Source organism: Simochromis diagramma, unplaced genomic scaffold, assembly GCF_900408965.1.
Source record: "Simochromis diagramma unplaced genomic scaffold, fSimDia1.1 OVJJ01000091.1, whole genome shotgun sequence".
Classification (NCBI taxonomy): Eukaryota; Metazoa; Chordata; class Actinopteri; order Cichliformes; family Cichlidae; genus Simochromis; species Simochromis diagramma.
The window spans coordinates 1,788,699-1,815,951 of record NW_024386901.1 but is presented as its reverse complement, the minus strand read 5'-3'; the positions used below and the strand labels follow the sequence as shown (position 1 = coordinate 1,815,951).

The following is a 27,253-nucleotide window of genomic DNA, read 5'->3' as shown; positions in this document are numbered from 1 at the left end:
CTTAAATTGGCATTTAATTCAAATTACAGTTACGCAAAACCTCAACCAGTCCTGGCAGATGGCTGCCCCAACCTGAGCATGGTTCTGCTGGAAGTTTCCTTTTAAACCAGTTTTTTCTTCCCACTGTTGCCAAGTGCTTGGTCACATTCGATCGTTGGGTTTTGCTTTTTTTTTCTTTCTTTCTTTTTTTTTCCTTTTTCAGTTTTATATTTTTGGGGGATTGTTTTTTTGTTTTGTTTTTGTGTTTTGTTTAATATTGTCGTGTCTTTATCTTACAATATTAGACAGTTCAATTAAATTTTTTTAGCTTTCCATTTCAAAAATTGCTTGTATGCAATATATGTGCTGCCTTTAGTACCTATAGTATTAGGGGGGAAACGTAGTCATGTTTCCAGAATTTAGGTATTGAAAGGTTTTCCAAATAATGGTTGAAGTCAAGTCTGTCTGAAACTCCTTCATAGACTATCCCTGTAAGGAGTGTTGTTTTTCTTTTTGTCTGTGGTAAATTAAAGAAGAAATTCTAACATTTTGCCCATTTTTTTCCAAGAACACACTTTACATGTAATAACAAAGCAGTTCAAAATTTTAAGCACTTAATATTGAGATCATCACTGAAAAGTACAACACATTGTCACTAAGAATAGACTTAAGTAGGCTTTGATGTGCAAATAGTGTGAAATCATTCAATGCACAAACTGGAGCATAAAGTGACATATTTTGTGAATATGCTTTCACAATAGACTGTGAGGCGTAGCAATATCGTCTCTGGAGCAAAGTGCAAGAAACAGATTTCATGCAGATGCAGATCATGGCCGCTAGGTGGAGACTCTCAGGCAGTCACAAGGAAACGCTCACTGCTCGGCTGTTCTGTAGATTTCCTCTCTGACAACCACGAGATCCCGAGAGCAGCAGCGTCAGCATGCAAACTTTGCACTACCATGAGAGTTTTTACAAGGGCACTTGTCGTAACATGTGATGGAGAATGAATTCAACACGGGAGGATGCTACGATAAAGTAAGTGGACATTATTTTGTTTTCAACAAGATATACAGTAATGAATAGTCATCATTAACGACATGCATAAGAAATGAAATACTATATCATGAAATACTACATATAATAAGGATCATATATGAATCTTTTCACACTGCCTGAACAAAAATGCACCAGAAGATTCCTTACTGATTCTCGGCACAGTTTACATTTAGGGAAAAGAGAAGATATCAGTAAAGTAAAACATTATAAAAACTGGAACCAAGAATACAGTATGCACAGGAAATATTTTAACTTTAGTAAAATCAATATGAAGTCGGTGTAGCATCACAGACATGTCCAAAGATCGTTAATAGATATATGGGACAGGTGTATAGTTATTCTATGTTGGGTTTTTCTTTAAAAAACAAATAAATATTTCTTTAAAGTGATAGTGCTGAATGAACTCATGCTCAGTGCAGCTTATAGTCTGCAGACATAAGTGCAGTATACAATATAATTAGCTAATGTTGGGATAAAATTTACTTACTAAAATAATTCCTCATTAAGTATATTCAGTTTCCTTGTTCGTGAACACATACAAACACACTGCCACTCACTTTCTCACTAAGCCCTTTGTGCTCAAACATGTCATCTAAGCTGGGAGCTTGATGAATTGAGCAGGAACAGGAAAAACTGATCTGTGACACAGTGGCACAAAGGCAAATGGTTGTGAAGAGGTCATGGATTTTCTACACAATTTGTGACATAATTTTAAGAGTCTTGTAGTTGTTGATTTGAGGTATAATCATGTTGGGCATTTGCACCATACACTGCAGATGGGCACAGCAAACGTTAATAAACGAATGAAGGAAGGAAGGAAGGAAGCCTGAATTATTAGGTTCTGGTGAGTGCTGTGTTTTGCGACAAATGGCCATCTTTAGACATTATCAGCTAATAATGTCAGCCATAAACTGCAACTGAAGCACAAACTTCATGAGTGGGATGTACCACACAGCAGACCATAACTTTTTCAAGTATTGCAGTTAAAAATGCTCCAGAAGGCACCAACACCACAAGTAAAGAGATGTAGCTCAGTGATTTGAATAAGCTGCTTGTGTTGTAGTTTTTAAAAAAATATAATTACTGTGCATGAGATGATTTTATGAAGGGGGGAATAGACTATAGAGAGTTTTACATCAAACCGTTAAGCATAGCTGATGCTGAATTATGAAGACTGGCTAATTTTTGGAGGCAGACTCGTGTGACTTTTAGAGAAACGTCATTTTTTTTGCACTTCAGTGATGTCTTCACTTTTTCCAGCCACAGAGATTTACACTTGATTTGCACCCATACATCCTCTGCATATGTCCCCAAATGACCTTTTACCTCCTTCGCCTGCTGCACTGAGCTCCAGACATGACTGTGGCCCGCCAGGCAGAGCATGTGTGTGTCTGTGTGTGTGTAAATATGCATGTGTTAGCAGAAGTAGGACCACGGCACGCTCCCATTGAAAAGAAAGGGTGATGGTAAGGCCAGAGGTCTCTGTGGATGACGTTTGGCCCGGCAGCTGCTGGAGCTGCTCCATGCTTTTGTTTCTCTGTGACCCTTCTGACCCGGCACTCGCCCTGATGTCAAACACACACACACACTTTCGCACACCTGCACATAGTCAGACACATGACCCCGCATACACACACACACATGCAAGGATGTGCAGGCATATATGTAAATTTGATTATTTGCTAAAGCGCCCTGTAGACACATACACATACAACGGTGCTCAATAGGCCAGGCCCTGTGGGGACGATCCATCATGACTTAATCACAGAGCTGTGAATTTATGTGTGAAACACCGTGTACATGTGCCTGATTCACTTTATGTAGCATTAAGAAATTTGTTTTGCTTCAGATCATTCCCATATTTTTTCTTCTAATTCTCACAGAGTGCTCGAAAAAAGTGAAAAAGAACTCCTCAAAATCCCGCTAGCATTACCATAAACATCAAAAGACTTGGAACACTGAAGTAGGTTTGCAGGTAGCAGCTTGAAAATTGCCACAGGTAATTGGCAATACAGAAATATGGATGTTGTAGCACTCTTATCGCTTTTCAGTTCTTTAGAAACAGGGGTGCACTGACAGGTCACCGCTGTCGACTGTTTGACTGATATTATCCTGCAGGCAAAAAGGACCTGTATCAGTGTCAGTTGCTGATATTTCTCTGTCGAGTCCTGGCGAGCTTTGCTGGTAGCCAAGTCGTGTGTTGTGTGCCATTATAATTTGGTTTGTAATTTCCCAGCAAACAGTTCAATCTGATGCAGTAATATATTGCCAGTGTATGTTTCAGTCTTTAACCGCTTTCTGACAAACCAACAGTGAAAATTATCCTCAGTTACGGCCCTAATGTGCTTTTTAAAACTACAATTCCAAAGATGCTAGCCAAGTTGCCATGGAGGTTTTATTGGCCTCAGCTATGTGGTAAATCTCAGTAATGTGTGGCTGCAGAATCACTCCATCTCCATTACACCAAATACAAGCCTGCAGGAAACAGCAGGTGGTGTGTGTGCGCACTAACATGTTTTCATGCTGCCTCCTTAAGTGACCCAGAGGGCACTGGCCTGAAGGCCGACCTATTGTTCTTTCAAAGTCCTGAGTGACCCCATCCCATACCCCCCCCCCCCACCACCACCACCACCACCACCACCACACACACACACACAAACCCGACACACACACCCGACACACACTGGTTTGTTTGACTTCCCTCTTCATAGGTAGCAGCATGTGTAGAGCCTGTTAGCATAGTATTGTGTGTGTGTGCGCGCGTGTGTGTCATTGATACCAGCTGGACTACCTCTTCCACTGCCTGTTTCCACCCCTCAGGCCTTGTTAAAGGGCTGGAGTAATCCTTGCAGCCTGGATCAGTGTTTATCCAGTGTACTGTTTGAAGATCTGCTGCAGACCCTGCTCCTGGCACTTACTCAGCCCTCAGCATGGATTACCTTTACACCCACACTTATTTCTATCCTTTTTGCTCTGTCCTTATTTGTTTTGATTACTTAGATCATTGATTTTAGAGTAAAAAGGACTCAACTGGATATTCACTGTTCAAGGACATTAAAATAATCTTTTAATGGAGGTACTCAGGGTGGTGTAGACAGGTTAAAGGTTATTTAAAGTAATCTGCAATCAGAGCTCCAGAACTCTGAAGTGAAACGCACACGACACAGACCAGCATGTTTGGTGCAGCATCAAAGATTATAACAGACAACTCTAAAAGTTTCAAGTTTAAATTTACCCAGGTTGAAGTTTTAATTTTCCTGTTGGAACTCATTCGATACTGCAGAATGCTAAAAAAAAAAAAAAGGAGTAAAATGTGTTTTAATACAGTCCTAGTCTTACAAAAAAGTAGTTTTAAATAGTAAAGGTGTGGGATATGATGGTACAGAATTAGGTGAATTAGATCGGAAATGTGTACCTGTGAAATGCAGGCCACTTTTGATATTGATTCAATCACCGGTTGTTGTTATTCATCCAGATATAGGTTGGGACATGTATTAACCCATAGTTATATCATCCAGTTGCGCTGTTTTACATGGTGGTTTTCAGTGTAGAGTTGATATGTTCTCTTCTTGTCTGTATTTCCTTATCTGAATTTTAAACTCAACAAGACTCAGTGCAAACTAACCATAGAAATCCTTTGTAGAGGAACCACTTTGTAGTGACCCACTATCACACATGAGTGAGATCCTGTTCCAAAGCTCGGTAGAATATAGACGAACAACATAAAAATATGGATTTTCTGGATTATGGACACAATATAGAAATCGCTTATTAAAACACAAAACCCCAATTTTCAAAATGCTTTTAAGAACAGATGCATCAACCAAACAACTCTGACTCAGACGTGCAGTAACAGGCTTTACTGTCATGGCTGTGATCTTTATGTCAGATTAGGTAGCGCTTCCATATGCTTCCTCCTTTGTCTGAGGCAGAAATGCTGCTCAGGTCAAACAAAACTACTCGGATTTATCTTGTGTACACAGCGGCGGCTACTACATGGCAGTGTAGCACGGCACAGTGTTGTGCCGTGCTACACTTCGACAGGGTTGGTAAGGTGCAGGCAGGCGGCCGGGAGCAGGACACCTGTTCATCCTGCGACTTGAAGCAGATGGTCCACATGGCGCCTGCTCCCCCGAGGGGAAAAACTGTCAGCTGAGCCCCAATTAAGGAGTCACTGCAAGTCATAGGGGAGCGGGGAGTGGGGGTGGATGATAGAGAGAGAGAGGAAAATCAGTCTGATAATCAAATAACTGTGACGTGATAATTGAACAAATCAGACTGTGGAATTAAAAGACATGATACTGCTGGTTAAGTTAGGAGCCCTTCTTTACTTTACTAATTACTAACCCCCCGACATGTGAGTCATCCAATCAGCATACACAGATATATGGTATACTTAGCTATGCTTTTGTCACTTGAAACTAAGCAGTTTGTTTTTCCAAGTAAAAAAAGTTTCAGATAATTTAATCGGACGTTTTTCTTTATGGTGAATTGCAAAGACTTATGTGAGAAAAGTGTGCCATATTGAAAAGATGCATCCTTTTAAGTAAATCTGTGCAGTCACTTTCAAACATTTTGTGTGCAAAGGTTTAAAAGGGAAAAACCAAAATGTGTAGTCACGGTGTATTCATATCTGCAGTAAATAGTCACACAAAGTTCTGCTTTTGATTGCTTTTCTCTTAGCCCGTTTGAGTCGGTTGTTTTTGCTGGCGCATATCAGACTTAAATTCCCTTCTCAAACAGTTTCACATAATCCAGGTCAAAGTTGTGTTGCCTTTTGTTCAGATGCAGCATCTTTTTATCTGAAGGGATGTTTGTTGTGTTTTTTAAAAATGCTTCTTTAGTTTTCTGTGAAGGTTAGAGTTCGCCAACTGTCCCCAAGTGTCTAAACAGAGCTTTGCAGAGCCACACCTACATGCTGTAGCTGTGTGAACTGTCACTTGTTTCAGAAATGGGTGGAACAGCCGGTCTCCTCTGCTCTTGGTTTTTAAGCTTGGCACTTGTTGCAGGGAACACAGAAGCAATAACAGACAAAAAACTTTGCTGAAGTGAAACCTTGTTTAAAACAATTAAACCATTGTCATCTGTGGAGGTTTCTTTCTTTACGTATGCTTGGCCTCTTTTCCCCCTTGCAAACATCTAGGATGTTTGCAAGCGCCTAAGCTATGATCCAGTTTAGGCATAAAGTTAATCCTGTCAGGGAATGTTCTTTTGGAGGGCGGCACATATCAGTAGCCTCTGGATTGGTTGAATTATTATTTTCCCTTAAAGATGTGGGAGGATAAATCTCAGATTTCAATTTAGTTTTATTTTATAGCTCCAAATCACAACAACAGTTGACTCCAAGGCGCTTAAAGTTACAATAACGCAGAGATTTCTCGGCGTAGGGGCTGTTGACATCCCCAGACTAGCTGTACTTTAAGACAAGTTGCCTTTGTGATACTTTTTCTCTCTTCTAAAGGTCATCGCCAATCATCTGTGCTGGTGAATCATGATGGCTAACGCCGCATACGATCCTTGCTGTCATTCAGGGCCTTTGAATTTCCCATCATCCAGGAACCATGCAAAGGGACTGGGGCTCTCTTTGACAGAGTTTTTTTGTTTTTTGAGGAAATGAGTGTGTTCAAAGCGTGTACACAGTAGACAGTAACAGTAACAATTCACACCATAAGGGAACCAACGGCGTAGACAATGGATAATACAATGAAGCATTTCTTTAGCAGAAGAAGTCCACATTTCACACTATAACTACCAGATATGTAGATGCCAGCACATAACACACCTTTATCCATCTGAGGTTTCAGTCATCATCGGTGATGACTCCAACTCAAATCAGTCAAAGAAAAAAAATCAGTCTAACTGACACACATTTAAAAAATAAAATTAAAAAAAATTATTTAAGGGACAGATTCAGAGTTAACGCCTGTGATGACTCAGAGGGTTCTTTGTTTGAAACTTTCATAAACTCTGCACCTACATCTTTTTAAAGTCTTCCCTGTAGAGGGAGTGACACCATTATGCTGCCTGTGTTTGTCATGGGCGTACACAGAACAGGTATTACTGCTTGATGTGGTCAGATTTGCATTTAAAGAACCAGTGATGCCTACTGTAAAAACATAGCGAGTGCTCAACCCTGAGGGATAAATTCTGAGGCTTTAGACAACAATGGGAGCAGGCCAACAGTTTTGCATGGCCTGGACTTTCCAGGTGAGCCAGGTTTGGCTGCTTTTCATGTTAAGTAATTTAAAGTAATTTTCCTGGATTAAGAACCGTGTTTACCACATGTAAAGTTGTTTACCATGGGTTTTTCCTAAGCAAGCAAAGGGGGCCTTATATATTTTTTCTCTTTTTGTTTTTGGAAGACAAAAGACAGAAGATTAACTGGCCAACCGAAAAGTAAAACAAAAAATAAGGGTCACTTGGAGAAGTTGAGACAAAGAATGAGGGGGATGCACGTTGTGGATGGTGTTGGGAAGAAGTATGTGAGATGGGGGAAGACAGACGAACTAGAAACAGCTACGGGAAAGCATTGTCTTTGTAATAATTGTCGTTATTTTATTTATTAAGAGAATTAAGAAAATGAAAGGAGACTTATTCATTTTTACTTTTGGGCTCTAATAAAGTAAAGTTCAATGTAATCTTTATTTATCTTGTATTGGTGGAGCGTGGGTGTCGAACATAAGGTCCGGGGTCCAGAATTGGTGTTGGCCAGGCAAAGACTTGAATCTGTTGCATTGGACACTTTGGAAAATGTGAAGGAGGGCATAAAGTTTTGGACTTTTTTAACATATTTTAGTTACATTTTTCAGCATTTTCTGCTTACAGAGACATGATCATTCATATTGCACCACAGTAATTAAGCAAGACAAAAAATTAAATAACAGAAAAGTTCCAGTTTTTTCACTGTTGACTATAGACAATTTTTTCACAATGGGTCTCCAAATAACAACATTTTCTGTGAATTAATGGAAACTTTCTGTTTTATAGTTACGGGACAATCTGCGCAATGAGCTACTGTAATTTTTTCTGTAATTTTTCACATCTCTTAAAAACGTCATATTGAAAATTTCTTATATTATGTGGAAAATCTAGGACATACTGTTGGAGTTGCACTTCCTTTTCTTATATTAAGCTGTGTCAAAGATTTAATATGTGGTTAAACTTCTTCACACTGATAGAAGTGGGAAGTTCAGTGGTCCAGCGCCTTGAAGATCAAGGTGGACTGTATTTGACCCCTAATATGAAATTTGACATTCCCGGTGTAGAGGTTGAAGCCCTTCAGTATTAACGCCCCACCCTTTGAGCCAGCTTTCTTCTAATTGGCTGCCCCACAAAAACAGACGGTTTGAACAGCAGGTGGCTGCTGCGCATCCACAAAATTAGCCAAAGGGCTACTTTTCATTTTTAGTCCCCGATCAGACAAAAACAACAACTAAGAACACAGACGTACACATCAGATTGCAATTCAGTAGCGCACTTCTATATTTCCCACATTCCCACACACATTTGACAAGAATTCAATTTGCAGAGTCATGAAAAATTTATGAAGTTCTCAAAGCAAAATACGATCAAACCTGGGACTAGTAGTATGCACCTAACAGAGTGTCTTGTTAGTGTAGCTTTATGAGTGGCACGCCACATAAATGACTTTCCACTGAGACTGTGTGGGCTTAGCTGGAACATCTTCCTGACTGTCGTCCGCTGGCAATATTGACTGCATTTCAAATGGAAACATGCCACATATGACTCTACACGAGACAAGACAGATTTGATCAAAGAGCCATTAAAGGTCAAAGCTCCACTACGTGAGGTTCAATTTGAATTTAAAGACCTGAGATTTGGTATTGAGATTTTTTTATCAAAGAATTTCAGAAATTCGATTATGAAACGTCTCAAATCTCAACAACAAAGCTACTTTCAGCTGCTCCCTTATTTACAAGGGCTTGCCACAGCAGGTAGCTCCACCATGTTTGATTTGGCAGAGGTTTTTATATCGGATGAAATCCTGTCTACTCCCAGGACCTAACTGAGATCTTTTGCTTTTTGCTAGCCAGATGTGTATAGATGATGTGCATGTGTAAAAAGTGTGATGTGAAAATAGCACTTGAGCCCATAAAATGATCAGGAATGTTTGAACCATGGTCGCTGATGAAAGGAGCTGAGGGGTCTTTTTTCTAACCTAGACTTCTACGCAATTGGAAGTCTTTTTGCAACTAAAGCAGTCGCCCCCTGCTGGTCATTAAGGATACCTCCGGTTGGCTTAACTTTTCAGATTTTGACTCTAGTATATAGTCTGTCATTTATATGTCAATCAACATTCCCTCGCTGACATCTACATTTAGATTAAAGGAATTTAATCTGCTCAGGAACGTGGAGCACAATCTTCCCCTTAGGTGTTTGCAAACCTCACACAGAAATTGTTAAAGATTACGTTTGTTCACGGGATGTTTTAAAATATGTTTTTATTATTCTCTGGAAAAATAAAATCATAAATTTTTTTCTATCTAAATTTGAAATGACTGGTTAACTTGAGCTGTTCAAGTCCAGCCCGACCTCCTTTGAGACGGAAAAATTCCTCCTGATTGTAATGGCTGGGGGTTTTTTGTTTTTGTTTTTTTACTGCGTTAGTTTGGTGTCTTTTGCTCACTGCAGCTTCCTTCCCCACCTGCTAACTTTCCATAAGAGAGATGCATACGCACTCGTAGGCGATCACACTCCTGACACCCATTTTGGGAAGCACACACTACTTTTAACATAATTGTGTCATTGTCTGAGTCAAGCCAGTCCTCCCACCATGAAACAAAGATGTAGAAGGCAACAGCCGTCTCCACCGAGCCAGGTGTTACGCAGGGCTCCATTCTGGGTGCTGTTTTTTCTTTCTTTCTTTTTTTTTTTTACTCATTCTTTCTTGTTGTGTATCTGTTTTTGTGTGTGTGTGTTTGTGAGTGCATGTGCGTGTGTGTCTGGGTGTAATAGCTCTAAGGATGGTGTGTCCGTGTGCAGCTGCCCACTGAGGGCCCTCCTTTGTGTCCCCCTCCCCTCTATTGTCAACTCATGCCTTCTCGTCCATTCATGGCTGATGGTCGGCGGATGGTCTGGGGATGTGTGCGTGTGTCTGTGAGGTTTGGGAGGGGTTGGGAAGGGGTGGAGTTACCCTACTACATCTCACAGTCCCTTTTTTATTGGTGGAGAGGGGGGTGATTGGCGTGTGTACAGAAGGAGATTTGGTGAAGAGAGGAAAGTGAGCTGTGCGAGGAGATTTCTGTGCTCGTATTGGTGGGCAGACTCACAGTGAGGAGGGGACGGTAGGTGCCTTAAACTCCATCTGCTGTCAGTAACACTGCTAGCCCTGCAGCTTCAGGACACATCACTCTGCTTTGCAACAACAAAAAGAAAAAAAAAAAGGAGAACTTCATGGTTGATCACTTAAGACTGCTGCCAGACTCGACCAGGAAACTCATTTTTTGCTCAGCCCCACTTGGACTGGCAGCTTTCTCCAGTTCTCTAGTGGATACAAGACATTTAACTTCCTTTTTTTCCATTAAAAGGAAATCGGGCCATACTCCTGGGCTTAGTCCTCACCACTTTACTGGGTCATTTTCTTTTTTAAAATCTTTCCCACTTTGTGCTTTGTTGCTGATATGATCCAGAGTAGCATGTCAGGAGACACTTTGTAGGAGTTCTTGGTTCTTCTGTGCTTTACTGCCTTGCCGTTTCTCGTGGAACTGTTCGGTAAGTCTTACTAATTTACTTTTGTGTGTTTAGCTTGGATTCGCGTTGGCCCGTTAAAGACGCTGATAACACTGCTGTCATACTTCATCCTGGATTATCTGCAGTATTTTGATGGGTTTTTTTCACTCTTTTTTTTATCATGAAATCTCTGTAACCATATAACCTAATGATAAACATATGTGACCAGTGAACAGACGTGCTGTAATACTACAACAGTTAAAGCTGCACAGTCTTTGTTGCTGTAACGCTCAAACGGGGACATTTATAGACTAATAATACCTGTTAGTTACTGAGTGTGATTTTTAGGACAGCGCAGTTCACTCTGGAAGGTTGTCGTATACATAAGCATCGCAGTCTGAGCTCACAAGTGAAATTAAGACAAGGCCGTTTGTGGTTTTAAATCAGGGCTCTTTGGGGGATTCCTTGGGTTTCCCCCTCGACGGGTCATTGGTTAGGTTTCACTTCAATTAAATTAATGTAAACAAATTATAGATTATCATATGTGCTGACGAACGTTAGCAGGGTCTGGACCACTAAATGTCTCCGTATGATGGCCTTTAGTTGAGCAGCGAGGGAGGCAGAATCAGACTCTGCACAGCTTAGAGGTGAAACCGAGTGCTGCCCGCTACCAGAAAAAGCCACATGACAGACAGTGGTGATATGTATCAATGAGGATGAATCTGGACACCACCAGTTGCAGTCAGGGAGGGTGTAGGAACAGGATGCTTTCAGGGAGGTCCCCTGTGGCTTCAGCAGGCATCTGTTGTCCCCACCACCACTCCCCCCAATCCTATATGCACCCCCACCCCCACTCTCCGCACCCTCTTTGTCCCCCTCCCAGCCGGTCGCTGGCGTGGCAGACTGGGTCACTGCTGTACTCAGCCGGCAAATGGCAGCCATGCGGTGGCCCTGAGGGACTGGTCGGGGTCTTTCCTCAGGGGAGCTCATCCTTCCACCCCACACCCAAGGGGGCTAACCCGGGATCACAACACATATAATGATACGCACAGACCACTGTCAGGATGGGCAGGGTAGGTCAACGAAGTGCAGACTGCAGCATCTGCTCAGTATGAAAAGACTCTCAGCTTCCCCTCGATGAAACACTGACTCACCGAAGTTTGGTAGACAAGTTATTCTTTCCAATAAAATACACACTCAAAATTAAAACTCACGGTAGCTGACGGTTTGTGAGACTCTTTCTTTCTTTATTTTATCCAAAGGGACTTAAAGGATCGTTACAGTTCTTCAAGATTTTGATGCATGTAATTAAGTTTTTTAGGAGACTAATCAACGGCTATGCATGCTCAGCTAAATGGTTTAAGCTAATCTGTCACTGCAGCTCATCTTGTAATATATGGCTGCTCAACAAAAACAGTATTCACCAGGAATTGCATTTTTTTTTTCACCCGTCTCTGATATTTCATACTGAAAAGAACAAAAAGGTTGGTGATTTGACACTGTGTGGTGGCAGAAGCTAAAAAACTCACCCTGTAACTAAATATAAAAACTATGTAAACTCTCTCCGTGTATATTAACACTATACAGTCATCTGATAGGCTGAGTTTCCTCCCTGCAACCAAGTCCACGTTTAACCAGGAGACAATTGCTTGTTTTCTGTACTTCAAGATGGGCTATTCCGGATAGACAGCAGTGAACAGAAAGTTCATTCAAAACTAAAGTTTAGCATGTGTAGGGATCACGCCAGCTCTGAAACCACTAAGCTGTTGGAAGACACCCACTCTTATTTTCATGTCGGCTGCACACCTGTGAATTATCGCGACTGCATCTTGCATTGTGGTGACGCTGTCATGTTACCAAAGACTGACAGATATACAAACACCTTCCAACGTACTCAAGTCTCCTTTGTAGCACTTCTTGCTGCTGTACAGGACTCTTGAACTGCATTCTTGGTTTATGATCCACACCCACAGCATCAACACTTATAAAACTAAATGAAGCAATTGATGCTGCTGTTCAGTGCTTCAAAGTTTAACTGGACATTTTCAGATATTGTACAAATCCACCAGCGATAATATTTATTTATGTATTTAGTATGTTTGAAACACAAACTATAATAGGTTAATTGTCATCCAGGTCTTTGTGTAGTATTAAGTAACATTAAAATGGAACTGAAATATTATAAGAAATACTACAAGGAACAGCTAATGGCATTCCTCGTGAGTTATTGGAGTTTTTTTTTTTCCTCTTGGTTTTCCCAAAAACTTCCATGCAAATACATTTGTGTATTCACACTCCTTCATACGGCACACGTATATAGTGCAGAGATCACACCACATGTCACCGGACTGCCTTATGAGTGGGTTTTCACACTTGCTGTGTCACTCTCACATTTCTGCTGACTCCTCAGATTCCGTCTGGCATCCTGCGACTGAAGTCCGCGCGGCTGATGCATAAGCAGGCATGCTTTGCATGTTGATGTGTTGGTGTGGGGGGTGAATGGGTTTAAAAAAAAGAAAAAGCCCCAGCCTCCGTCTGTGCATGCTGCTCGGGCCGAGAGAACAATACTCCCATCACAGGAGGACAGATTGTGTGGCAGCTGCATTGTTGAAGGACGGCACGCCAGACACACTTCTTCCCCCCCGACACACACACAAACTCACTCTCGCTCTCTTCCCCTTTGTGCCTCTTTTGGTTTTTTTTCTGTTTTTTTTTTTTTTTTTTTTTTTTTTTTGCTGGACTAAATTATTCCGGCTCTCTTGTGGCATTCAGGATGAAAAACAGCGGCGGTGCAGCTTAGACGTCGGGGGTCGGGACATTAAGAGGCCCCTGCTTTCCGGTGCTTTAGCGTGCGATCTGAGAAATTCTTCTTTAAACTATAACCATAAATAGGAGCGCATACAGAGTGCAGAAGTAGCTCTTTTGAAGTGATTTGCAAACAACTGGTGAAAAAATGTATCTTTTGAAATAAATGTTCAGTCTTGTATGAGGAGCAGCTTCATGAAGTGAACTGAAGTCTTCCAATGCTACCAGACAGTATTTGTTCACCTTGTGTCAGCACATAAAAAAAAAATCAGCATTATTTGTCCAGAGCAGCATAACAGAGTATTTTTCTTTCACAGAAATCTTTTTTTTTTTTTTTTTTTGACATCGTACTTTGAAGAACAACATTTGAAGAAGATGCACCAAACTTGTAAATAACATTCCCGTTCACTTCTCACAGATCTCAGGGCAGTTTCATGCACTGGAAGTACCCTCCGTGGGTATTTCCACAGATAAACAACCTTACATGCAAACACACAGTTGTTGGTATTTGTTTGTGATGTGAACCGTTGTCACTAAAAACTGAAGCAGGCCCACTCTGTCCACATCATACCAGTTACAGGTGGGGTGTTGAGGCAAGTCATCATATGACTGGTTTTCAACTGTCACTTCCTTTTTCTATGCCTCTGTTTGAAGATAAATTTTTTGTACCTTTGAGGTACCCTCAAAGAAGGATCTTGGCTCTGTCTGTTTTTTTATGCATGAAGCCAACAAGACTAAACTAGGTTAACGGGTAATTTGTATACAATGCTTTTTCTTGCTTTCCTTCATATATATTCTACTAGAACAGTGGATGTTCATGTTCAATATGAACCAAACATGAGGCTTCACGCTCTGATTCACAGAATTTTTATCTACTCTTGGATCTGTATGTCAGTGAGAGTGGATATTATATGAAATAGTCATCTCTGGCATGCAGCTTGGGCTGAAGAAGCCCTACCCACCTGGTGTACAAACCTGCTGTTTATGAAGGGCAGGAACTAGGCCGAGCGTAAATAGTTGATTTTATTTTTCTTGGCTGGTTCAGTTGTACAATTTTTGTGATCTGCTGATACAAACAAACAAACAGCATTTTTTAATGTAAAATATTAAACTTCACTGGATATAACTTGAGTAAGTTAGAGGATATTTTTCTTGCTTAAATATCTAAAAACTACATGCTATGTGCAAAAATGAAAGAGTTGCTTTAAACCACCTTTATCCAACATATTTTACCTTACCAAACAAAAGCTGGTGCAGCAGATTTACTTAAGAAAACTAATGTCAGGTGCTTACACTATTTTTCAGTATCTTTATATATTTATAACTTTTCTCTTTTTCACTCATCTCCATAATGTTTCCCTTGCCTCCGTTGCTCATACCGAGGCTGCTAGCAGCTAGCTGGTGGCTTGCTCTGAGCGCTGGACAGCTTTATTTCTTCTTTTTTTTTTCCAAATGTTCATGTTTAGCTGTGTGAGGGTGATGTAAGTGTGATTTAAGAATATTAAATATCCAGCACTATCAAATAAAGGTACTATTTTGAACTTTAAAATATGCCAGGCTTATTTAGTATGCTAAATAAAAATATGGAACCAGACATATAGTATTTCTCCCCACACCCTCTAGCAGATCATTACATGAAGGAACCTTTTAAAAACAAGCGCGTCCATGCTCACAGGTGTACACACGGGTGCTCACACACACAAACTACACCCTTTTTGGCTCCTACCTCAAAGCACACTGTGTGCTGTCGATCTTATGTGCTGCACAATAATGTTTAATATTTAGTATTTACTGTTATATTCCCATATATCATCGTGATGTTGTTTATTGTATTGCTTTCGTTTTCTTCTGCTTGTTTTCTTTTTTCTTTCTCAACAGGTGATCCAGGTGATTGATATATGTATTTTTTTGTCTGCTTATTTAGTTGGTTTTTGTTTTTTTGCCCTTTATCCCCGTCCCTCTTCTCTGCTGTTTTTTCCCCCTCTTCCTTTCTCCCCTTTCTTTTCCTCATTCAAGTCTGTCCCATATCTAGCAAGTGAAAATAAAAAATAAATAAAATAAACAATAAAAGGTGAATCAAATAGACCATTATGGCAAGGCTGGGATGGTCAATTTGGTAAAGTAAATCCGTTGGGCATCTTTCTTTGCCTTTAGACAATCATTCTGATGGCAAAGGAACCAAACGGGACAGGCAAAACAAAAAAAGACACATAATATTTCTGAGGAAATGAGCAACATTTAAAGTCAACTCAAAATGAGGTTATAGCAACCAAAAGCATCGGTAATTTAGTGGATGTTTTGTGTGAATACACTGGAAGTAAACAAAGACATTTAATTTCTTTTTTTAAAGTGGTCACTGAACAATTTACAGATCACTCTTTGTTTCAGCCAGTCTGTGCACCCCCACACAACCAGCAGGCCACACTCAGAGGCTCTGAGCAGCATTAGGGGTTTCTCTCATTTGCTACCACAGATGGAACTGAGAAACATTCAGGAAGGCCACATAAACACAAACACTGACTGCAGTGTTAGCTGGTGTATCACTGACTGAATTTCATAAACGTTACTTAAGATTTTATTTTGTGGATTTAAATAGAAGTACAGCTTTATGTAATGTAGTTTGTGTCCAACTGTGAGGATTTCTTCTGGGCTTTCGGTGATCGGTAAACTAACTGGAAAACATAAAACATGTACTGTGTTTGTGTTAATGGGCAGTTTGTAATTTTTCTTTGTCATGGTAGCTCACACAGCTGTAACAGTAACGTTTGTTTGTGTCAGAAAGAGCCCTCTTTGTATGATTTTGATAGGACGCCCCACCTAGATAGTGGCCGGAGATTTGAAATAAGTGGAAAATGTTGTGTTTTTTGACTCCTGTCACGGCCAGCACCTCCTGCCTCTTAACATTAGCTTTGTCCAGTCAAAATGGATTTAATTTATCATACATATATCCATGGCTTTTTTCATAAATTATTCTTAATTATAGTTAATCTCCTGTTGGCTGCTCATGTTTGTAAATTTTGGCTGTACCTTTTCTTGCTGCACGTTTAGATTTTGAATGTGCAAAATGTGCCAAGCAGTTAAAAATGCGTTTGATTCTGTATGACAGCTTATTCTTACATTTACTCTGAGGACACAGATGTGCCAAACAGGGCTGCTAGCAATAAAATCATGTTTGTAGTGGGTTTTCTCACTTACTCAGTGAGACAGAAAGTTAACGCACTCTGTTGAGTTATCACACAAAACGTGTCCGATGACTTGCCACAAACTTTGCAGATCTTTGTAATTACTGTAACGTCACGTCGTCACGTTCATTTCGGTTTTCTTTAGTGAATGCAATCACTAAACGCATATGAATGAATTTTGCTCATATTTGTTTTGAAATGATGTATCAAGAAGAAGCGCTTTTCTATGTTTGAGTATGAAGTCACCACAATATGAGGAGACAAACAATGTCAATCCCATTTTAGAAGTTACAGCTAGTGCATGCATTGATTAGGTAAGCGGAGAATCTGCCTGTTGGCCAAAAAAGCTTCAAAAAGGCTTTTATTTTATTTTATTTTATTTATATTACTGATGTGAAGCAGCAATGAAGTGTTTCATATGGCAAGATCATTGGCCTATTTCTCACTGAGCTGTTGTTTCAAAATGTAAAGTAATGTATTTCACAAAATAAAATGCATATGTCAATAAGAATAAGAATGCCTGCATATGACAGAGTCAAGTTTTGTACTCTGTACATATAAAATGAGGTGCTTTAAATCGTAAAGTATCAAACTGAAGAATTAAAAATGCCTTAAGTACAGGGCTGGATATGATTCAACAGTGTTTCTGACAGTGCTGCTGTTCTTTAGCAGATGAAAATTGCCCGTGCTGCACAGTTATTACGTCTGTGCTGGCTTCCCCTCACTTGCTCTGTACTCGGGTGTTTAGCGTTTTGTCCCAGAGCTGTTATTTGTTTGACAACACAGCTCATTACTGTTAAATTGCAAATCAGTAGAAGTTGGTAAAGATAGTTTTCAGCCTGCATGTTTTATGCATCATAAAGCGTGTACCATCAGCAGCTTCTCATTTGAATCTTGCAGTCAGAACTTAATATGCAAATTAGCTATTGGAGCAGACAGACTCTGTCAAGACGCATCCCAGGGCAGAGGAGGTGTTGCTGCTTTGGGCCCTGCGTTTTTTTTTTTTTCCCTTTTGATGAAGAAGAGGTGTGCTTGAGATGGGAGGAAGAAGCAGAATGAAATACCCTTACAGCTGCTGAGGAGAATTTTTATTATCATTGGGCCATACTTTAGATAAACAGATTTTTTGGTTTTTAATGTTTATGACATTTCAATTGTTTTTTATGTAGAAGTTAATGGAGTACTGACCACAAGTGTTTCTGTATTTGAACATAAATGCAGTGTAGTGCCCTGTGTCCTCATGTGATGGTATCACATGACAAGTGAGTATATACTGACAATTTAACCAGTTCCTTTTTATGTTTTAATTCCCAGGTACCCTCACAGGACTAGTTAGTAAGTGAGTTAAGTATCAGTAGTAACAGTGGGGTCAGTCAGGTGTTTGGGAGGTCACGGAGGTAGTGGAGCTGGATGTATGAGAAGGATTCATGGGCCTGAAGGACCATCTGGAGGATGGGACAGGCCACATCCTCAGCCCAGGGCTGGATCTGGACTACCTACACGTGGAAGGTGCTGAACGGCAGGCTGGGAATTTAGGAGCGGGTGTCACTGTTAAAAGCAGCAATACTGCTGGTAGCAGAGGCATTAGCTCTATCATTCATTCAAGCAGCAGTAGCAGTTGCAGTAACTTTTCTGAAGAGAGTGCTATCTCTGACAGTGAAGATGAAAGGCTCCAGACCGGGTCTGGTTCTGACTCTAAAACACCGCACCACGATCAGCTTCACCTACACCAAAGGGAGGAGTCCTCAGTCTTTCAGCCAGTCAGGCTGGACCTGGCACCAAATACATCTCCTGGAGACCCCCCGGAAACATCTCTGACTGACCCCATCACACACTGCCGCACGAAGGTGGAGTTCGCTCTCAAACTAGGCTACCCCGAAGAGCTAGTGTTGCTGGTCCTGAGGAAACTAGGCCCTGACGCACTTATCAATGATATACTGGGAGAGCTGGTTAAACTGGGAACCAAAATAGAGATGGATCAGCAAGGAGGTCAAGCTGTCTCACAGTCTCCCTCGTCCTCTTTGTCCTCCACCTCCAACTCCTCTCTGGATTCTTCTCGGCTACTGTGCCGGTCCCACCTGCTAGAAGACAAAGAAAACCTGCGACCTGTTGTTGTGGATGGAAGCAATGTAGCCATGAGGTGAGGAGGAGAAGCTTTGGAATATGCTAGGGTTTTGTTCTGCTTTCATGTATCTACCTCTTTACCTCACAAAGAGTGTAGCTTTATTACTTTATATTAGCTATTATCTGGCTTAAGAGCCTAACATATATAGCTAAGCTGAAAGCCATATAACACACATTTAGAGAAATGCTTATTTGTTGAAAACATGCATTGTTTAGTTTTCTGAATTTTTGTAAATCCAGTTTTTACCAAAACCATTTAATAAGATATCAGTTTAAAACTATTAATGTTAGTTACATGTTACATACTATACATACTGAGACAAGCAGCAAGACTCCGGCATGCAATAGAGGAGACATCGGTGAAAACAGGTGTAAGATTGATTTAATCAGATTTACTAAGAAACGAGTTGGAATACAGATGGGTTGCAAAGTGGCTTGCAGTGCTTTATATTGCCAATTCGATGCATAGAAGGGTATCAGCTAATTCTAGCTGAGCTTGAGATTGTGGCCTGTGTGAACTAATGCTATGCCTTTGTAGTTTGTATCACTGGTTTGTAATTAGTGACACAAAGTGAAACAATTGTTCATTGTGGGAAGATGTAATACGATTATGTAATTTTTGTTTTTGCTAAATTGTTTTTCAAAGTCTTAGCAGTCAGGGAAGACAACTATTTAAAAAAACAGTTCTTTCTCTGAGGGTTGGATTTACAACCTTAAACCTCAGATGGTTACAATCATTAGTAAAATGCAAAAACACATCTTTATCAACAATATCAACCTGAGGATACTCTACATTCAGATGCCTAATTCAAGAGTTTGACTTCTAAGCTTTTTTTGTGTTACTTGATTATAATTCAAAAAACATGAAAAACCTGCCGTACTGACAGTATGACTATGACAAGCAAACAGGCAAAGTTTAATCTTAGCTGTGTGGCTGATGCTTGCCTTCTGTTTGTGTAGTCATGGGAACAAGGAAGTTTTTTCCTGCCAAGGTATCAAGCTAGCAGTTGATTGGTTCTTGGAGCGAGGCCACCGTGACATCACAGTGTTTGTCCCTGCTTGGAGAAAGGAGCAGTCGCGACCTGATGCTCTTATCACAGGTAAAAATTGCAGTCGTTGTCACAGTTGAAAGTCCCAGAATAACAACAGTGTGAAGGATGTGATTTAATATCCTGCTCTTGGAAGCATTTCCTATTATCCATTAACTCTAGTCTTTCTCTCTATATTTAACTATTGCACCTCTCCTTGTTCAGACCAAGAGATCCTGCGGCGTCTGGAGAAAGAAAAGATCTTGGTTTTCACTCCATCGCGACGCGTTCAGGGACGTCGTGTGGTTTGCTACGATGACAGATTCATCGTCAAACTGGCCTACGAGTCAGATGGTATAATTGTTTCAAACGACAACTACCGTGACTTAGCGAATGAGAAGCCAGAGTGGAAGAAATTTATAGATGAGCGCCTGCTGATGTACTCGTTTGTAAATGACAAGTAAGCATATCGCACCAGCACAAGAAGCAAATCTGTTGGATTTCCTTTTAACGTCATTGTTTCCCTGCACCTTTGAACATACTAAATAACATGCTGTCTTTGTGTTACTCTAACCAATTTGTTGTTAAAAAAAAAGGGAGAATTTCAACTTATGTCTGTGTTTGAAAGAACTCAATATTTGCATCTAATTTCAGTCTGTTAACTGTATATTTAGATTCATGCCACCTGATGACCCGCTGGGACGCCATGGACCTAGTCTTGAGAATTTCTTGAGAAAGAGGCCTGTTATTCCTGAACATAGAAAGCAGCCATGTCCTTATGGTAATAAAAAAAATGTTTCTTATCAAATGAATGCTTATCAGCTATGCTTCAGAAGATGTCTGCTCTTGCATAGTGGAATTAGATAAAAAAATTGTACGAGAATAAATGCTTTTTATTCCAGTACAATGACAAAAAAACTTCATATTCTTTCTTCCATTAGGAAAAAAGTGCACATATGGCCACAAGTGCAAGTTTTATCACCCTGAAAGGGGTAGTCAGCCCCAGCGAGCTGTGGCAGATGAACTCCGTGCCAGTGCCAAAATTTCATCAGTAGCTTCAAGAGGCCTGCTGGAACATGCCCTGATGGCGAAGAGCCAAAAAAATGGTCAATCAGAAGGAATGGCTGAGGCCCCGCTGATTCGGGATACCGGAAAGAAACAGCCAAATCGGAGCCTTCAGAGCTCCTTCAGTGAGCTCTCAGAGGACAAAACTCAGGTCAGTTCCAAAGTGGAGGAACAGAGGAGAAACAGCAGTCTTAGTGGCAGCTGTAGCAATAACATTGTAGCACATCCTGCTCCAGGGGGACCGCCTTCATCGGGACATCTGGAAAGATGGGAACACCCTGCTGGAAGTACTGGATGCAGCTCCGGTATTGCCGGGGCTTCAGGACCAAACAAAGCTGAATCTTATTACAGATGCAATTCTCCAGTGGTGGGCTACAACTCTGTGGTAAAGGCTTATTCGGGACTCAGTCTTGTAGTGCCACAGACTCCTGAATGCTTCTTTCCAGGTGAGCTCGGCACAAGTTCACTGGCTTCAGATTGTAGCAGTGAAAGCAGTGTCAGCTCAGATTCTTTCTCTCCTGACCCCGTGTTAGATGATAGCCCCAAGTGCCATCATCATCATCCCCACCACCACCACCATCATCATCACTACTCTGGCCAGTACCCCCACCAGGCAAGCCGTGTTTCTCCTAGTCTGAGCCAGCATTCTCCTCGTGGCTATGTCCATCCTCAAGGACTTTGGCGACAACGTGATTTTGGCATAGAAGATACTCCAGCATCTGTCGCCTCTCGCATTTCGCCACATCACGTCAACACCGCTTCCGTCTACATCCAACCCCAGCAACAGCTTCAGCTGCTCACCAATTTTCCAGGGGAACCACCTCATCCACAACATCCACCCCAAACACCCACTACTCACGCCCGGTCTCAGAGCTTCCCTCGAGGCCACAATATGGTGGGCTCCCTTTGGCCGGAACATGGGCTTCAGGACAGAGTGTGTGAAGGCTCACCAGTTCATTCTAGAAGAAACTACTCTGTGCGAACCCAACAACCTCAGCACCAGCAGAACTGGGACCCTAATTATGAGCCACCCCCTAAGCCTTACTATGATCTGTTTTCCTATAAGAGTTTTCCACAAGTCCATGGACACTCTCCTTGGGGCCAGCAAGTTCATTCATCACCACATGGCCTTTTAATACCAGGTCTTCCATCGCTTTCACAGCAGTCTCTTCCATCTGTCCCTACCCACAAGAGCCACATGCCCTCAGCAACCCAGCACGCAAAGCCAACTGCCTTGGGTCGATACCAGGACCTTAGGCAGAGGGTGTTTGTTAACTTGTGCGGCATCTTCCCTCCAGATTTGGTGAGGATGGTAATGACCAGGAACCCACATGTGACGGATGCTCAGGAGCTTGCAGCTGCCATTTTAATGGAGAAGTCACAGCACAGCTCTTGAATAAACAGTGAAGTTTTCATCTTAACTAAACTCGTATTTGCGGAGATATCCTCTTTAAGCTTAATAAAAAAAGTCAGGTTGGGCATACAGAAACCAAAATCACAAGATACGAGACTCCTTCAGCTGTTAACACGCTGCCTTTTTAATATTATTATTAGACAGAGAAATACCAAAATTGCCATACTTTTTTTCTAGAAATATGCCTGCTACTTCTGAACGTAACATAGGAAAAGGTAGGGGTGCATCTGCATGTTTCATCTTTTTTGGTTATGAGTCAAAACAGCACTGTATTTAGGGAAGCTTTTAAGGTGTTTCAAGGGTGGCAGTATTGTTGATTTTAAACTTATTTATTGGTTACATTTAAGTTATTTATATAATTTTAAAATTATTTTAGTTTTATTGCACTTTTTTTTTTTTTTTTTTTGCTTTCTTGAGATCATTTCTTTTGGCAATCATATCAGGGTATAATTATAGCCGTTTGCGCTGTTTCTCTGTTTCTAATTTTTTTTAGTCACTGAGATGACAACATCGGGTATGTAGCTCTAACATTTTCAGCATTAACGTGGCACGCACGTATTTGCCACATTGCAAATACAGCCCGACCATAGTTGACGCTCAAGTAAGCCCAACAAACGGCTTTCTTTCTGTGCTGACAGGTGGCAGATCAGTTGTTGCGAGATTTTGTGGATTTCCCCCAACAAGGAAGTGAAACTTAACCAGCACCCACAAAAGAAGATAGCAAAAACTCCACTTGAAAACCCCAAGCTGTTGTTCACTTTTGAATGAGAGTTATTTCCTCTGTTAGGATAGCCCTGTCAGCTGACTTCACGGTTCATCACGCGCTGTTCCTTTCCATCGCTAAACAATATCAGTGTGCTAAATCAGGTTCAAAGTGTGGCAACTGGAAATGTTTATGGGGAACAGATTGTTGGTATTGTTTTAATTTAAATTATGTGTTAATTTATTATACTTAATGTGTGTGAATGTGAGACACGGGGTCTCGTTTATCAGTGGTGGAGGGTTTATCTGCCTCTAATGCTTTGCATACAGTTGTGTTAACTGCACAGATCCACAGTTTTTTGTTTTTTTAGTTTATGGGACATTGAATAAAAAAACAAAACAGGCACCGGGTGAGAATCATAACCTTAAAATCACTACATCACCACTGAACTACATGGTGGACCGTGGTAGTTTTTTACTTTGCAGGGTTTTTTCTCAGGAGATATTCATGTTTGGTTTCAAAGTCTGTGGTTCTGTTAAAAAAAGACAATAAAAATAGTTTTTAATAACTTCAACTGATCCTGACCATCACAGACCTCCTTAAATGCCAGCAGGGCTCGTATAGGTTTCCAGTTATCCTTAGTTTTTTAACCATATTTTTTTTATTTATATATTTATACTCATAATAATTTTGCAGTGCCCAAGGTGACTTCTGTGAATTGCCTGTTTTCTCCCAAAAATCGAGGGGCGGGGGAGATTTAAAATATATTTTTAGTGTTTTAAAATTATTTTTAAGTTGTGTCTTCTTAATGCAGCTTGCTTGGAGCTGTGTGTTTTTGAATGAAATTATGATAATTTATTTTTACTATCTCTGCCAGTGAGGTTATTTTTATTACCTGAGGAACTGTTTGGAAAGCTAACTCTCTCGCCTGGTTAGCTTAATTTCAAGTAGCCCGATGACACCTCTCTTAGTTGATACAAATTGTATCCTATATGGTTAAAATAAACATTGTTTATATGAAAATGTGAGAACAAATTTTCAGTTGAATATTTTTATGTGGCAAAATATGTCGCCCGTGATAGTTCGGCTTTTATGTAAGGGGGATTCTTGTTCCCTGTTTCCGGGTGCAGTAAAGTCTCAAGTGCACTTTTTGGATATAGTTGTGTGTATTGTTGGTGAACGGAAAGCAAGGTGGAGTCTAGCTCAGAAATGGTGAAACCTCTAACACTGGTTAGCTAGAGGCTAAGTTGGCACACGCTCATAAAACAGTAAAAGTGATCAGGGTTAAAAGTTTTATAACAGAAAGAGCTTGTTAAAGTTGTTTTGTGATGTGATTGGCTGTTATTAAAGTTTCCTGGCATCACACTCCATGGGAGCAGCAAACGCTGTAGCTAGCTTGAATGTTCCAAATGTTTCTTAAACACTTTCCAGAAAATGTATTTCTTTATTTCTGTGGAGCTTTCTAACATCAAAAAACTTTATTCTCAAACCCTGGAGAGTTGTATGCAAGGCATGAACAAATGTGAGTAACAGTCTGTCAGGTTTTTGTTGTTTTTTTTACACATTTTTTCTCTTATCATTACATTGTTATCCGCTATGATGCTAAAGGCTAAGTCTGTGGTAACCCTGCTAGTCTGGCACTATGTGCTAGTGTTTGCTAAATGGGTTAAGACACCCTACAGTATAATTTAACAAACTTCTAAAGTTATTGTGTTTACATTCTGATAAATATTAACAACTTTATTCAGTGTACAAATACATATTTTTCTATTATTACAAACTTTTTAAAAAGGTATTTTTCTAAATGTGTGTATTTTTTTTTTCTCAAAAAAAAAAAAAAAATCCCTAGTAAGTGTGTGTTAAATAATGTCCTGACATCATGCTGTGAATGGATTTCTTCATAGCTGTTGCTTGAAAAAGTGAATTCCGACTGAACATGAAGCAAATTTCTGTCTTGAATTATATACTTAAATTTAAGAATAGCTAATGTGCTAATTTAGCTAGCAACATACAGGCCACATTTGGAATGACTACAGCTAAATCTCTTCTTTTTTCCGTCTTATGCATATGTCCATTTAATATTCTGTCTCTTTAGCTAGCAGTGATCAAAAAGAAGAACCTGGCTCTCAAGAATCCTGGATTTAATTATGTTGGAGAATTCTGCAACAACTAAGATGGTTCATATCAGTTCATGGGGAAAAGATCTGAAATGATAGACAGTATCAGAGATGGACCTAGCCACCGTGACGTCAGGCATTGAGTAGCAAAACCCCATTGAAAAGCACAAGCGTTTTCTTGCACCATCTTAGTGTTTTGAATCTGGACTCGACAACTAGCATATCCTGGATTATCATTACTGTAATAAAGTACTTTAAGCTGCCCTGTTATTTCTGAAAGGGTCATCTATATATGACAATCATGGAGACAATTTTACCATCAATTATAGCCATGATTAGTCCCAATTTTGGCTCTCTAGGGACGGTCACACAGTCCTTGGAACTGGTCTGCAACTTCTGGTTGTGTGGGAGCAATGAGTAGTCTTTGACCAGTTGGCAAGTAGCTTCTGAAGGAGGATGCAAATGGATTGCTAAAGCCAGGGCATAATAAATATTCCACCACCGGCTGGCAAAAACCTCCTTGCGACTGCTTTGGTTGGTAGCAGGTTGGTAGCAGTAAGCATGGAACACACCAACTTCGGTTGCAGTTTTTCTATGCCATAGGTGGTAGTTAGCATTTTCCCTGCAAACTACAGACGATAGTAGCAATTGGCTGACAACCAAAGCAATAATAGGAGATTTGTATGTGTGTAGTGAACTCAGATTTGCCTCCTGTTCAGTCTGAATGCGCTTTATTTGCATTTTGAATTTGCATGTGGGGTTTGTATTAACTGATGACGAGCAACTTGTCATTTGTTGCTCATTTGACTAAAATCATGATGTGTGTTTGTATTTTATTAGGTGTTTTATCAATAGAAAAAATGTAAAATGCCGACAGTCCCTGTTTAGCACAGTTTATTCACATGTTTATTTTTAGTGTGCTTTAATACAGCTTCATTTCTGCTACAGAAATAAGTAAGTGCCATCTCTTCAGGGACCACAGCCAAGGAAAAGGCTGTTTGTTGCTCATCTCTCGGGCTAGTGGTGCTTTTATTAAACCAAAATTAAAAAGGAAAAAAGTGTTAGACCATTGCTGCTGTTTCACTGTATATTCTGCTAGGGAATAAAGTGGTTCTTTCTATAATGTGATCCAGGATTATGGTGGTAAATCACAGTATTGATTCATACATAGAGTTAACAAATTAAAAGGAAAACCTAAAAGGAGGAGAGGAGGGAATTTCTGGGTTGCATTTGTCCCCTTGGAGGGAAGCGTCAGTTGTTCTGGGGCGTCATATTTATCCTGTGACAAAACATTTCAGTTCAGATGGCATTGATGAGCTGATCACCTGATTCCAACCCCACCTGCATGTTAAACAATGCTTCCCACCACCATCATCAAAACACTAAATGCGGGAATATCTGATAGAAGAATGAAACTATCCTTCCAGATGAGTGTCAGAGACGTGGAAAATTGACATTGAAGCTGTTTTGTTTGTATTTGGTGGACCAGTGCTGTATGTTGTCACTCATCACTATATTGATTAAGGTGATTAAAATTGTGCTTCACAACAACTTTTTTGATTTTTGGTTTAATGTACAGTACTTTCACTTTTTCGCCCCTGTATGAGTTTAACTTTTTATTCTATAAAACCACCATTCCAGAGTCTGTTTCACCAAACATTTGTTGTGCTCGATTAAGCTTTAGAGATTGAAACCCAAAACAAGAGCACATAAAACAAATGTGACATACCTACAGGATCAGGGAAAATGTGGCTGAATGAGACATGTTGACTGTTCTTGTGAGTGATGTAAAAGTGACCAATAAAAGCCTCACTTAAAGCTTTCACGTCCTGCCTGGTCTGTGTACATGCTGTATTTTGGTATAGTGTGATTTGAAATAAGAGTCTTTTAATTTTCCTTCATGAACATTTTTATTTGTATTAAATGTAATGTGCCTACACTGAACCACAGATGCCACAGAAACCTGCATGATCGCTTTTGGATGGACCTTATCACACCGATTTTAGAAGAGAGTTTTTCTTTTGGGTATTTTGGACACAGCAAGAGAAGTGACATCACTGCTCTACTGCAGTTGTGTTTACTTGCATCAC

The 27,253-nt window shown here is 40.3% G+C and overlaps 1 protein-coding gene across 2 annotated transcripts; it reads left to right on the top strand.

Annotated features, from left to right (window-relative positions):
- The first annotated feature begins 726 nt into the window (after positions 1 to 726).
- On the top strand, positions 727 to 26,961 carry LOC120735390 (probable ribonuclease ZC3H12C). 2 transcript variants are annotated; one of them, XM_040034732.1, is made up of 6 exons: positions 727 to 1,014; positions 18,027 to 18,852; positions 19,797 to 19,936; positions 20,090 to 20,324; positions 20,539 to 20,645; positions 20,806 to 26,961. In XM_040034732.1, the coding sequence occupies exons 2-6, from the start codon at positions 18,140 to 18,142 to the stop codon at positions 22,323 to 22,325; spliced, it is 2,715 nt and encodes a 904-aa protein (XP_039890666.1). In that variant the 5' UTR covers positions 727 to 1,014; positions 18,027 to 18,139; the 3' UTR covers positions 22,326 to 26,961. The 2 variants fall into 2 exon arrangements, with proteins under 2 accessions (XP_039890666.1, XP_039890668.1); XM_040034734.1 differs by lacking the exon at positions 727 to 1,014 and adding an exon at positions 1,025 to 10,767.
- The last annotated feature ends 292 nt before the right edge of the window (positions 26,962 to 27,253 follow it).

What these genes read in the sequence shown, in the direction of transcription:
- LOC120735390 (XM_040034732.1), top strand. Translation starts at nt 18,140, where the DNA reads ATGGGCCTGAAGGACCATCTGGAGGATGGGACAGGCCACATCCTCAGC. An exon ending in GGAAGCAATGTAGCCATGAG is followed by an intron (nt 18,853 to 19,796) that starts GTGAGGAGGAGA and finishes CTGTTTGTGTAG; the next exon opens with TCATGGGAACAAGGAAGTTT. An exon ending in AAAGCAGCCATGTCCTTATG is followed by an intron (nt 20,646 to 20,805) that starts GTAATAAAAAAA and finishes TTCTTCCATTAG; the next exon opens with GAAAAAAGTGCACATATGGC.